Here is a 14,380-nt window from a genome sequence, read left to right on the forward strand (position 1 = left end):
GTGGTGTGTACAAGATACCCGGGTTAGAATAGCTGTTCAGCAACCCACGCTTGCCGTAAGAGGCGACTAACGGGATCGGGTGGTCAGGCTCGCTGACTTGGTTGATGCATGTCATCGTATCCCAAATGCGCGGATCGATGCTCATGTTGTCAATCACTGGATTGTCTGGTTTATACGTGTGTGCACCTTTACATGCTCATTTTGTACTGTTTGTGTATAGATATAACCAGTACATTAAACCTTAATGATGGTAAATCCAACCTAAGTGTAGATAATACTTCAGTCAGGTTTTAGTGAATTAGATATATAAATTATCAAATGGCTCATCTAATTCATTCAAGTATTTTATTTTAAAAAAGATAGTTCATGTTGTTTTTTTAAATATTGGTATGTTCATAATTAACCTTAATTTTGATATTTTCCCCTCCTAAAATATCTTAAGACTTTTAGTATGTGAACACTCATGTATTTTTGACTTAGAAACAAAATTATTTGTTTCTGTTGCAATCTGTTTTGCGTTCCCCGACTTTAGGCTCTAAACCTCCTGACCTATTTTCCCAAGGCGTAAATAGATGCATGTTTGAACACGTTTGATTGACTGATTTCAGGTATGGAAGAAAGAATAGTGTTTATGTCAATGTAAGTATGAATGTGGTTTTAGCCTAAGCCTAGTGTTCGATGCGTTTGTAATGATAATAGATTTATATTGATTTGAAGTTACTGCAGAATTAATGTTGTATCTTGTTTACACAGATTTGAGGTACGCTTGACACATCTGGTTTGGCGGCGCTAACGTCTACACCGTAAAGTACTCACGGAAATGAAAAAAACCCTGTTTTTATTACCTCAGATCTTAAATAAATGCAGTTAATATACAAAATATGTAAATATTCAAACAACTAAATTAGTACTAATTGGGCCGTGGCACAAATAGAGCGTATCAAAGGTTTTTATGCCTTTTTACAAGTAAAAGTGTGTAAAAATGTGAATAAAACAGACTATTGTGAAACAGGGCATAACCAGGTGTAAGTAGATCAAGGTGACCTATGAGGTGCATTATGCTTATAGTCTCTTTCTGCTATGTCAATTTTGACTTAGTTTTATTTTTGAATGTTGAAAGTGCCGACATATTACCTCCTGTAAAGTACATTTTGTATGGTTTACTGAGATCAAACTAGCAAATCCAGACTAGTACTTTTCGAGTTGTTTTGTTATTTCATATTTACAGCTACGTAACACTTTGTGTCGATTTTAAAATTGAGAAAAAGAGGTTTTTTACATTTCCGTGAGTACTTTAGTGCCAAACACCGGATAGGAATGTTTTTTTGTATTCTAGTATATGTTTATGGGAAACTGGGTATCACATACATTTCATATGACATGTGTATTACGTCTATTTGACTTTTATGTATGGCGTCAATCAATGAGTTATCGCCCCTTGTTGTTAATTGTCATGTAATCTCTCATTTGTAGTTCACCTAATTCTGTTGTTAAACGCCAAATTCAGCAATATTCAAGCTATATGACGGCGGTCGGTAAATAATCGTGTCTGGACCAGACAATCCAGTGATTAATATCATGAGCATCGATCCCCGCAATTTGGGATCGATGACATGCATCCTCATGCATGGATTGTTTTGGGTGAGTGTGTGAGTGAGTATTGTTTTACGCCGCTTTTAGCAATATTCCAGCAATATCACGGCGTGGGACACCAGAAATGGGCTTCACACATTGTTCCCATGTCGGGAATCGAACCCGGGTCTTCGGCGTGACGAGCGAACGCTTTAACCACTAGGCTACCCGACCGCCCCGGATTGTTTTGAAGCCTAAAGTATATTGTATGAAGCTGTATTTATTGAATGCTATATTGTTTCAGGGTGTGTGGTCACTAGGTGTTCTGAAGTAGCATTACCTCAAGCTTCCCAAAGACAGCGAACCGAGGCCAACTCGGCGGACGCACAACAATACGCTATGCAGATTTGCGTCCCTTTAGCCGTGTCTGGATCCTCTCGTCTTGGATCCCAGCTTGGAACTGATACTAACCATTGGTCCTTCGGCAGCATGATTGATCGGATGTTTCTCCAAAGCAGTAGACCCGTGAAGATCTGGGATAGAATAGGTCTTCAGCAACTCATGCTTGCCGTAAAAGGCGACTATGCTTGTCGTAAAAGGCGACTAACGGGATCGGGTGGTCAGGCTCGCTGACTTGGTTGATGCATGTCATCGATCCCAATTGCGTGGATCGATGTACATGATGTAAATCACTGAATTGTCTGGTCCAGACTCGATTATTTACAGACCGCCGTCATGTAGCTGGAATATTGCTGAGTGCGGCGCAACAAACCAACGTTAAACAAAAAACAAATACAGAAAACAATCTGTAAATCTTATTACCCTTGTGGCCTCTTTATCTCTAGGCATGTCGACATAAAGTGAGTGAGTGAGTGAGTTTAACGCCGCTTTTAACAGTATTCCTGTTACATCGCGGCGTGTCAGCTTAATGTGGGAGGAAAGACCGAAGTGATGCAGGTCTCAGACCTTTACCTCTTCGGTGAAACCCACGAGCACGGGTATGGTGCTGACAAACCTAGAAACATAATCGGGGCGAACCGGGATTCGAACCCACAATCATAGGTTTCTGGCGTGCCCAAGGGACGCAACTCTCCATCCGTGTCCCCCGACATAAAGTGGAAGACCTAAGAGACTCAGTTTAAACTATAACCATTTTGTGTAACCAAAGAGCCCATTTATGGTGTTAACAGTCCGGAAAACTTAATCTGGATCTGTTCAGAATTCGACACCAGTGAAGATCCAGGTTAGAATTGGCCTTTGGCAACCCATGCTTGTCGTTAGGGGCGACTTACGCGATAACTGTGTGGATCCATGTTGATGATGTCAATCACTCGATTGTCTGGTCCAGAATCGATTATTTACAGACCGCCGTCATATTGTTGGAATATCGCTGAGTACGGCGTTAAACCAGAAACAAACAACGGAATACGTACACACGATTGATAGAAGCTATCAAGGATGCGCTTCTTAGACCAAACAGACGGCGCTCTAGACCGACGATGCTACGTGTGGATCGATGGGTGTGTGAGTGAGTGAGTATGTTTTTTCGCCGCTTTTAGCATTATTTTAGCAATATCACGGCGGGGGACACCAGAAATGTGCTATACACATTGTACCCATGTCGGGAATCGACCCCGGGTCTTCAGCGTGACGAGCAAACGCTTTAACCACTAGGCTACCCGACCGCCGCCGCGGACCAATGGTCCAGCGCTTGGGCCGATGATGAGGCGCCTCAGACCAATGATACGGTCCCTCATACCAATGACAGGGCGCTTTAAATCATTAATGTGGCCCCTTCATAACAATGTTGCCATGCCCTAGATCAATGGGACGGGGCTTTATATATGATGCGGCGCCTTAGACCAATGATGCGGCGCCTTAGACCAATGATGTGGCGCCTTAGTTACCTTCTACATCGTTAACGGCAATCTTGGATGGACTTTATCAGCTTCATTTCTCTCTCACCAAACAAGAAATCTACATCGGTTTCCTAAAGGATGGAACAAGTAGTTACTTTAAATTTTTAATAATAAAAAGTACGTTCAATGCTGGTGCATCAAAATATATGTAATGTTAAGTGCGGTGCTCCTCTTCTGGAGCCTTAGTAAGCCTTGTTCGCGATGGACTCTGGAACATTCTGCAAATTAATGAGGTATGTAAGGATTAGTCAGTATTCAGTATACCCCCCCCAAAAAAAAAAAAAAAAAAATAATAATAATAATAAAAAATAATAATAAAAAAAATAAAAAAATATATATATAGGAAAACATAAAGAACTGTACGAAACAAATGCGCTCCTCCACCCACGTATAAAGATGTATTTTGACCAAAACACAACAGTTTGTCTCTAACAAACATCAGCACCCAACCGCCCCAACCGTACCGAGTACTGCATGCAGTGGGGAACTATTCTCCACGTATGATAGTATTCATACGCCAAATTTCAGAACCGTACCTGATTTTCTTCAGCAAGTTACAAGTTGAAAATGGTGATAAGACATGTGATGAGCAGAGTGAAGCTAGTCATCAATGCAGTGGCACCTGCAAACACAAGGAAGTGAAGAAATAAAGTGATATGTTATTAGAACTCGTCTATCAATTTCACGGCGTGTGCGAATGTACAATTAACTAGAAGCGCAAGTAAAATCTGAAAAAAGGTGAGTAGACATCTTTCTTCCAGACCGTCAAAGGTTCACGCACAAAAAGAGGTGAGTTGAGGTGAAATTGGGTTTAACGTCGCGTCCAAGATTATTGCACTTATATAACGACGCGCATGCACGTGTGTGTGTGTGTGTGTGTGTGTGGCTGCTTGTACTAGTCCGGACTGATGCCGATTTATAGTGCTAGCCCATTGAGATACCATGCCGCAGTTTAACATGAATACCCCACTCAGACACAGTATACTGACTCCGAGCCGACCAGTCCTTGTTTTAGCCCCTTAATGCCGAGCGCCAGACAGGGTAACAACAAGTACCATCTTTTAACGTCTTTTGGTATGACGCGGCCGGGGATTGAACCCCGGACCTTCCGCTCTCCGGGTGGACGCTCTACCACTAGACCACGGAGGCGGTCCGCAAAAAGAGAACCTATATAAGTTACCAATACAGAATCCTTAAGAAATTCGTTTCCAATTATTTCCTGGTACACATACCTCCACACAAGTTGTAGAGCTCACTGTTTGTGCACATAATGTCTTGTTCACCTGCAATCACAAAAGGTAAGAAATCATGAAACCTGCATATACGATACCACACACAGTAACATGGTGAAATGAAATGGGGTTTAACGTCGCGTCCAAGATTATTGCACTTATATAGCGACGTGTATGTGGCTGCTTGTACTAGTCCGGACTGATGTCGATTTATAGTGCTAGCAGACTGAGATACCATGCCGCAGTTTAACATGAATACCCCACTCAGACACAGTATACTGACTCCGAGCTGACCAGTCCTTGTTTTAGCCCCTTAATGCCGAGCACCAGGCAGGGTAACAACAAGTACCATCTTTTAACGTCTTTTGGTATGACGCGGTTGGGGATCGAACCCCGGACCTTCCGCTGTCCGGGTGGACGCTCTACCACTAGACCACGGAGGCAGTCCAAGGTAACATGTATCCAACCAATGGAATAACTTGGAAACTTTCGATATCGTTGCGTTATGATATATTCAGTGCATGAAATATTCAAAACATTTCTCAAGTGACAATGGTCTCAAGATAGGAATTGGTATTTTATTGCCATCGCTGATCTTGATAAATGACCGTGGACATGAAGCGAATTGAAATGTTAGTTGTTGTTTGTTTGTTTGTTTGTTGTTTAACGCCGCAATCAGCGATATTCCAGCTTTTTGATGGCGGACTGGACCAGACAATCCAGTGATTGACACTATGAACATCGATCTACGCAATTGGGATACGATGACATGCATCAATCTGGTCAACGAACCTGACCATCCGATCCTGTTTGTCGCCTTTTACGACAAGCATAGTTGCCTTTTATACGACAAGCACGGGTTGCTGAAGACCTATTCTACCCCGGATCTTCACGGGACAGAGTGAGAGGCGTGCAAAGGGAAGTTACACATGCTTACTGATTTTTTTGTCGTAGGCCGCTTCACACCCTGTAGGGAAGCCACCAAGCTCGACACACCCCTTCATGGCATGGTAGGATCTGGGGGAAAAAACAGGACATGTTTATTTCCAATCTCATTAAAATCAGACCTTAGTTCTCGCTACCGCTAAACAAAGATCCGAAGACACCCCATTAGGGGTCACGTCAGAACGACCTTTCATCCGACCAATCAGAGCGTCGCTTACCAGATTATGAAAGTGACAGTCGGAATGTGATTTCTAATCATGTAACCTCGAATACTTTAACATGGGGTATTCCGAACGATAGTTACGGGTTTAACGACTAAATCCTTACAATCTAGACCATCTATTAGCCATTCCAGAATGTTTTTTTGTTCAGGTTTCAAATTTCTTATCGAGAATTTGTCAAAATATGTTTCGAAGCGTAGTCGCCAATTTGAAATTAGTGCCGTGAAGCACGAGAAAGCTGCCTTCTGATTGGTCATTCCATTGGTCGGTCAAAGTTCGCGCAAGGTCGGTCTGACGTGACCCCTAATGGGATGTCCTCAGATCTTTGTTTAGCGGTAGCGAGAACAAAGATATGATTTTAATGAGATTGTGTTTATTTCTTCTTTGATGATCACAAATAATTTGCGATGATACATCCGACTGCCTTATTCAAATGAATCCATAAAGTGTCATTAAACATTTTAAAGCTCCTGAAGACGTTCCACGCGTTTGTTTGGCCTGCTTAATGGTTTCTGATGATCACATGAATAAATTAGAATGCAAATGAATTTAAAAAATTCTAAAAAAAACAAAAAAGGCTTGGTTTCGTTTACGTTCAAAGACGTCATTAACGTAAATTAACTTCAGAACGTAAATATTGTCACACTCAGAATGAGTTAATTTACACGAAGGCATTACAAATAAACTGTTTATACCTGATGTGTGCATCTTCTATGTTGCATCAAAAACATTGTATCTCTTTGTATATAGGAGTGAGTGAGTGAGTGAGTGAGTTTGGTTTTACGCCGCTTTTAGCAATATTCCAGCAATATCACGGCGGGGGACTGTAAGAAATGGGCTTCACACATTGTACCAATGTCGGGAATCGAACCCGGGTCTTCGGCGTGACGAGCGAACGCTTTAACCACTAGGCTACCCAACCGCCCCTTGTATATAGGAAGCACGGGTTGCCCAGTTGTCCAGAACAATACTAATACCAAGAGAATATATGCGCTATTGTGAATTTCTCTGCGTAGTACATTTTGTACGTGTGTTGCGTTAGCATGTCACTCTCGGTAACTAATGGAGCAGGTGACCTTGACCTTGACCTTATTTCTCACCAGTTATCTTTATGGACGTCGTAAATTCTCTCTGACCTGCGTGTGTTAAGATTTTGCAGATTTTGAGATAAGAAACGACTGTGAGTTGATACAAGTCAATTACTTTGATCACATTCGCCTTCAGGAGTGAATGAATGAATTTCGTTTATGAACAGAATTCCAGTTATATCACGGCGTGTCAGCTTGATGTGGGAGGAAAGCCCGAAGTGATGTAGGTCTTGGACGTTTACCACTTCGGTGAAACCCACGATGATGATGCTGACAAAGCTGGAAACTTAATAGGGACGAACCGGGGTCCAAGGGGACGCAACTCTCCACAGCGAATTGCGGCGCCTTTGACGACCGGCTGCCCTAATTTGTAGGAGGGGGCATTTTATCCAAGAGGGTACCCCGCCGCCCCATGTTTCACATTGACCTACGTGCAGCTGTCCTTGAGGATTTCAGTGGGGCAGGCTGTGTTGCCAGCGTTGATACGCCTCTTGCGCTCGCTAAGGTTAAGAACATTGGCCGTTGAATAAGTCGCCACGCATGCTCCAAGCTTGATCTTCGATAAAGTTCCACAATCTGCATCTACGGCTGCAACTGAAAAACACAAGATACCACTTATTCGAAACATCAACCGTGTGAAACACTTTTGCAAGAAAGCACTTACATGATGTGTCACGTGACAATGCATGTCGACTCAATAAGCACAACAAATTTCAAGATGAAGATAAAACACACTTTGAATGACTGAATGACAACGCCCGTATCGCCCGGATACTCTGCCAATATCAAGCAACAGATTGGGAGGTACCAAACCTAAGACAAAGAGAAAAATGGGGAGTCTGACAACTTGGTTCTTGGGATGCAAGCGTGAAATTTCGAAAGCGAGGTCCGCATATTTACTGTGTTTTTTCCTGAATCTTATCAATCACATTAGTGTCAAAAGGGAAAATGTTTCAATGATATAAATTATTTCATTGGGTTTATGAAAAAAGGACAAGGACATGTTTGTTGACCAGGACAGGTCTGAGGCCATATGCCGGCCTATGCCAAACAATTTTGTATTTATCATTTTTCGTGCCCCCCTCTAGGTCGTACCGTGGATGGACCTCTCTGTCGAAACCACAATCACGGTGAAGACGGTTATATAAGAATCGAGCCACTCCACCATGTCGCTTAAGATACTGTGTGCCAAAGCTGGGCATCAACGGACAATGTGTTTGTCTGTCTCATTAAATTCAATGCATACTCTACATTTCATATTTACAGTTTGATGCAAAATTGCACATTGACGGTTTCGAGTGGGAAGTGATTGATCCTGAGCAGCAAACAGAAAGCCTTCTGTTTCACTTTTCAGGCCAGCCGACCTCATCCAAACGAAGGGCTCCGCGGGGTTGCTGATCTTCTCAACACACTGCACATAAACTCGATGCAGTGGTTGTTCAGATAGCCTCTCCTTGAAAAACTGAGTCTGGGCCGATTTGATATGGCACTTCGCTCAGATGACACTCATTTCTGTACCGTCCATCAGTACAAAACCATCAGTTAAATCAACATTGACATTGAGATTATGTCCCCCCATCATTGGCTCGTTAAAGGAAACTGTGGAATGCCCTGTTTTCATCAAGGGGAGAGCGAGGGTGGTGGGATCTATTGTCTGACAAGATTCTTCCTGTGAGTGTGTAATACCCTGAATTCATTGTTTCGTCCAACAACAACCAACAGAATACGAAAGGACGGGTTTATCATACGTATGTAGCTGCATGAGTGCTGAAACCTATTAAGTGAAAACAAACCATTCTGGCGATAAAGAATAGGACTTACAGTCATGCCAAAAATTGCTAAGTGCGTTTTTAAGAAATATCCATTTTGCTAGCGATAAACATCATCATTGAGTTTTAAGGTTAGGGGTTAGGGTTAGGTGAGTGAGTGAGTGAGTGAGTTAATATTTAACGTCACATCGGCATGGTTAGGGTTACGATCGGCAATCAGGTGACTACGAGCGGCTACATATAGTAGCATACACCGTGCACCTGAAAGACAAACAACCGTTCTCATGTATTTAAGCAGCTATTGATCATGACCTTGTTCCAGATGCAATCGAGAGATGAGGCATGTATAAGTTTTGTTTGTTGTTTGTTTGTTGTTTAACGCCGCACTCAGCAATATTCCAGCTATATGACGGCGGTCTGTAAATAATCGAGTCTGGACCAGACAATCAAGTGATTGACATCATGAGCATCGATTCACGCATTTGGGATCGATGACATGTAGCATCAACCAAGTCAGCGAGCCTGACCACCCGATCCCGTTAGTCGCCTTTTACGACAAGCAAAGTCGCCTCTTACGGCAAGTATGGGTTGCTGAAGACCTATTCTACCCCGGATCTTCACGGGTCGCATGTATTTATAAGTGAGATTATGGTTATTGCTGTTTTCCCACACGACAGTGGTTCCTGCAGCAAACATGACGTCAGCGGTGAGACGATGTGACGTCATAAACATTACGTCAACTAAGCGGTCTGCATTAGGTAAACTATGGTCTTTGCATAATAATAGGCGCGAAATAATTTTACACATGGGGTTTTGTATTTAAACACGTTTAGAGTCTAAACACGTGGAATGAGCTAATATCTCAGCCCAAACACCACCTAAACACCCTATAATCTAAAAATGTTAAGAATTTTATCATGTTTAAGTACAAAATTATGGGAAATAGGACGTGTTTACGTTTGTGTTTAGACCCGTGAAGATTCCGGGATAGAACAGGTCTTCAGCTACCCATGCTTGCCGTAAAAGGTGACTATGCTTGTCGAAAAAGGCGACTGACGGGATCGGGTGGTCAGGCTCGCTGACTTGGTTGATGCACTTCATCGATCCCAATTGCGTGGATCGATGTTCATGATATTAATCACTGGATTGTCCAGACTCGATTATTTACAGACCGCTGTCATATAGCTGGACTATTGCTGAGTGCGGCGTTAAACAACAAACCAACCAACCAACCAACCAACCAACCAACGTTTGTGTTAGGGTCTGAATACATTTAATACAGTGTACTACGATTGTCATTTAAGTTAACTAGCAAAATCCGCACACAAGTACATAATCGGGAAACTAAGGTATTGCCGCGCAAAAATAAACACTACGCCCTGCATTGTTTGCAACAAAGGTCAGGATAATGCTTGAGCTCTATCAACATGTAGAAATACTATGATAATCTGTGCGTTGCTGAGGAAACTGATGACCCGATAAGCGCGTCTGTTCCAGGTTAGTAACGCAACCTCACATTGTCATTCAGAGAGTCGCGGGAAGACATCCCATCCTACCCTGGTACGTGGGACATTTGTGTCATTTCTCTGTAACGTAGCATCTTTTAGATTTGATGTTTCCCATCGTTTGCATAGTAGACCAAAGAGAAAAACACAAACTGATTTAGGAAAAGCCGACTAAAAGAAAAATGGTTACAAATTAATTTACTTTACCGAAGTGACAATCGGCAGGTAAAGTTTTCTATATTGTCTTTATCAAACTATGTGACCCACAATTTAAACCCTAAAGGTCTGATTATACAGAGCGTTAAGTTAACACTCGCCTATAGTGCGAGGCGTTTCCATCCGATATTTCGGGCGTATATGGCTGTTTCGCTCCATTTAAAAAGTTGAATTGTGAAAATATACAAACGCGTTATATTCATAACGTAAGTATGATGAAAACAATTCCACCACGTAGCTGATAATTCTCAATAAATATAAAGATGAATTTGACCGATGAGAAACAATGAAACACCTACATTTATATAACTTAGTATTTCATAACGTGCAATATGTTTGCCTAAAGTAACCCAAACCACTTCCTCAATGATACACAAAGATCGAAACACTATCTGGTATTGTCTTCAGGCCAAATGCACTATATATCTCTAGTGTAGGATTAAGGACTGAAATTCGTCAAAATTGACCTTTATAATTTTAATATTTTATTTTATGATTGAAAATTATATTTTATAATTTGTGTGGCCCATGTTTAAGTTTAACATTTTCTGCCGCTTCAAACGTTTTGAAGTTTACTCATCTTTATTATTGATGGGTCACCAACGTATTTACGAACAGCTATCCAAAACACACGCGTGTGGTTTAGCCATGCACGCGCATCACATGACAAGTATCAGTCAATGCGGATATAAAATGGTCGAATCCAGATGAACTTCACTTTTAGAAGTTGAAAATGGGACGTTTTCTCTTGTATTATCAGTATGGCCTCTCAAAAACTAGGCTAATCACATATCGATAAATATTCAGCCAGACGAATACATGATAAAAAATGAACTTACTGTATAGAACCAAACAGACCAGCGAAACCCCAAGAACTTTGGTGGCAGACATTTTATCCAGACTTGATGACTTGCTATGCGAACGTTGGCCCAGTAAGAAGTAATACCCACGGCACCCGCCAAACGTTATGTACTGACCGGTGTAACAGGAAAAACGAACCCCCATTAAAAATGTCCACCATTATAACCAAACTGCAGAGGATAAGTAGAATCCTTTGTTTTATATTACAGCAGTTCACTATCCATGTTATACATAAAAACAGTTATACAGATAAAACAATAAAACCATTGTCTTGTAAGATCTAATAGGTGGCTAAATGAATTTCTTTGTTTGATTTACGGAAGGATTTAGTTCTATCTGGATACGTCTTTGCCAAGACACCGGCCTAGTGCTTCAAAGATAACAGTGTGTCGCAATGCTAGGTGTGTCGACAGAGCGCAATACAGAGTCATGACAACAACCTGTGTGTCTATATATATGTCATGCTGTCATATATATATATATATATATATATATATATATATATATATATATATAAGAGAGAGAGAGAGAGAGAGAGAGAGAGAGAGAGAGAGAGAGAGAGAGAGAGAGAGAGGCCATCGGCGAAATAATGTAGTACAGTATTTTATTTTATTGCTCTTGTCTTGTTGTATAGGAGGCCTCCAAGAATCATATCATTAGGAGTATTCTTATTGAGTCTTTGAAATCTTTCAATCTTTTGTGGAGTAAACTTGTTACAGGAACTTCCCCAGATTTCAACACCATAACACAATATTGGAACTATCATGCTGTCATGTATTTTGAAGTTGTCTTCATATGGATAATTTATATCTTTTGATAATTACTGATGTTGATGGGGGATTTCTTGGCTTGAGCAGTTTGAGAACAGCTAAAGGATGAACTTTTTGGGTGAAAAATCCCTAATTATGTGTGCCTTTATATCTCCTTTTTCCAGAATTCGTTAAAGGTCCCCCAAACGCCTTCAATGTATATATATATATATATATATATATATATATACATACATACATACATACATACATACATATATAGACAGACAGATTCTCTCTCTCTCTCTCTCTCTCTCTCTCTCTCCTTCTCTCTCTCTCTCTCTCTCCCTCTCTCTTCGTTCTGATTAACGACTCATGGATAGGGAGTGATGTTCCTCCAATATATAGCTACTCCTCAATAAGATCGTTCTTGGGGTGGGGCTTTCCGTTTAAGAAGTTTAAATGTACTTGTTTACTTTATCAAAGCACTGACACCAACTTCAGAATCATTGAAGTCATAATTTCTTACTTAAGTCCTGAAACAGTACCAGGGCTTGAAGTGAGTTTATCTCTGTTCGTGTTTACCAAGGACTAACTTATAGAGGGCGATATACAGTTCAACACCCCCAGTGAACATTGACCTAGTCTCACCTACACACCAGTGGTAATCTCGGCCGCACCCGGGATGAATCAATATTGAAACTAGATTTACTGGTTTTGTCCGTTCACATGACTACCATATTGGCAACAATTTAGTCGTGCCCTTATGCATTTCAAATTGTGGAGCTAATTTCTATGACCTAAAACAACGTTCCATTCGTGGCCAACTCGTGTTATCCCGGGACAAGCCGAAGAGCGACTCGTGCCCCTCTCGTGGCCATTTTTGCGACCGGGTTCCGTCTTAACGCAAACGGGCATACCTAAAACAATTGTCAACTCGTTGCGTAGTGGTTCACATATATTTCTCCATATATTTCAGATGCAATTTAAAGCTCATCTGGACATGCGGAATTATACAGTATGATTAAACACATTTAACTGTGTCTTGGGTATATTTTTAAATGCAAGACATGTTTGAAATCAAAAATTATTTCTGAGGGATTCTTTGACGAAGAACTTGAAATCATACGCGCATTCTGATTGGTTTGTCGTATTTACGCACATAACATTCATCGATAGGGGGACGAGTCTTCTTGCAGGTGACGAAAAGGGGCGAGTGGTGACGAATGACAACGTTCTTCAAATTCGCCATGTTGTACGAACTATATGCGGAGGGATCAGGCGGTATTTGCTGTGTTGTGCTGTCATGCTCTATCCCCACTCCATCGTTGTCCCACCCGGAGAGCGGAAGGTCCGGGGTTCGATCCCCGGCCGCGTCATACCAAAAGACGTTAAAAGATGGTACTTGTTGTTACCCTGCCTGGCGCTCGGCATTAAGGGGCTAAAACAAGGACTGGTCGGCTCGGAGTCAGTATACTGTGTCTGAGTGGGGTATTCATGTTAAACTGCGGCATGGTATCTCAGTGGGCTAGCACTATAAATCGGCATCAGTCCGGACTAGTACAAGCAGCCACACACACACATACACGTGCATGCACGTCGCTATATAAGTGCAATTATCTTGGACGCGACGTTAAACCCAATTTCACCTCACCTCCATCGCTGTCTGTCGTTCTATGTGGGTGACGTAGCCGAGGGGGGCGGTGCCGACAGAGAAGGGTGTGGTGGTTGAACGTGTCGTAGATAACGTCCCTAGATTTCAAGCTATGTTGGGTGACTGGATGCTGTTTACTTTAACATTAATAACTGGTGGTCGATTTTCCACAGGTTGCCACTGGACGAGAGAAAACGTGATAGCAGTCCTCGATTTGTCCTCGATATCTCATGAAATCAAATGACGGCCCAAGTTTGTCTGTCATGCCAAGTTTAACATTAGCAGAGAAGCTTTTTATGTAATAAAAAAATGAAAACAAATGCACCATAAATCATTCCAGCAACAATTCGAAAAAGGTCATCTTTGGCTGGGTACCTTTGTGTCAACATGAACTGTTTCAATGAAGAGTGTGGTTAGAAATAGATTTTCAATAACAAAACACCTACCATACTTGAAATGTAAATGTGTCCCGAAAAAAGCAAATGTAACTATTTTTAAAGATATCTAAAATACCAATCAGCTGTTATGTATTATGCGAATATGTGTTTTTTTATTTTTTATTTTTTTTTAAATCATATTATATTTTTTTTAAATAAAAAGCATGCAGAAGTACTTTTTGCGTGCTAAAACAATTGTTTGGACTCGCTAA

General features: G+C 41.4%; 1 protein-coding gene across 1 annotated transcript; it reads right to left on the bottom strand.

Annotated features, from left to right (window-relative positions):
• Positions 1 to 3,582: 3,582 nt before the first annotated feature.
• Positions 3,583 to 11,464, bottom strand: LOC124150019. The gene is made up of 6 exons (XM_046521889.2): positions 11,307 to 11,464; positions 7,409 to 7,571; positions 5,661 to 5,740; positions 4,724 to 4,774; positions 4,028 to 4,113; positions 3,583 to 3,709 (listed from the first exon to the last, which is right to left on the bottom strand). The coding sequence occupies exons 1-5, from the start codon at positions 11,356 to 11,358 to the stop codon at positions 4,046 to 4,048; spliced, it is 414 nt and encodes a 137-aa protein (XP_046377845.2). The 5' UTR covers positions 11,359 to 11,464; the 3' UTR covers positions 3,583 to 3,709; positions 4,028 to 4,045.
• Between the last annotated feature and the right edge of the window lie 2,916 nt (positions 11,465 to 14,380).

Source organism: Haliotis rufescens, unplaced genomic scaffold, assembly GCF_023055435.1.
Source record: "Haliotis rufescens isolate VD_foot unplaced genomic scaffold, xgHalRufe1.0.p SCAF_25, whole genome shotgun sequence".
NCBI lineage: Eukaryota > Metazoa > Mollusca > Gastropoda > Lepetellida > Haliotidae > Haliotis > Haliotis rufescens.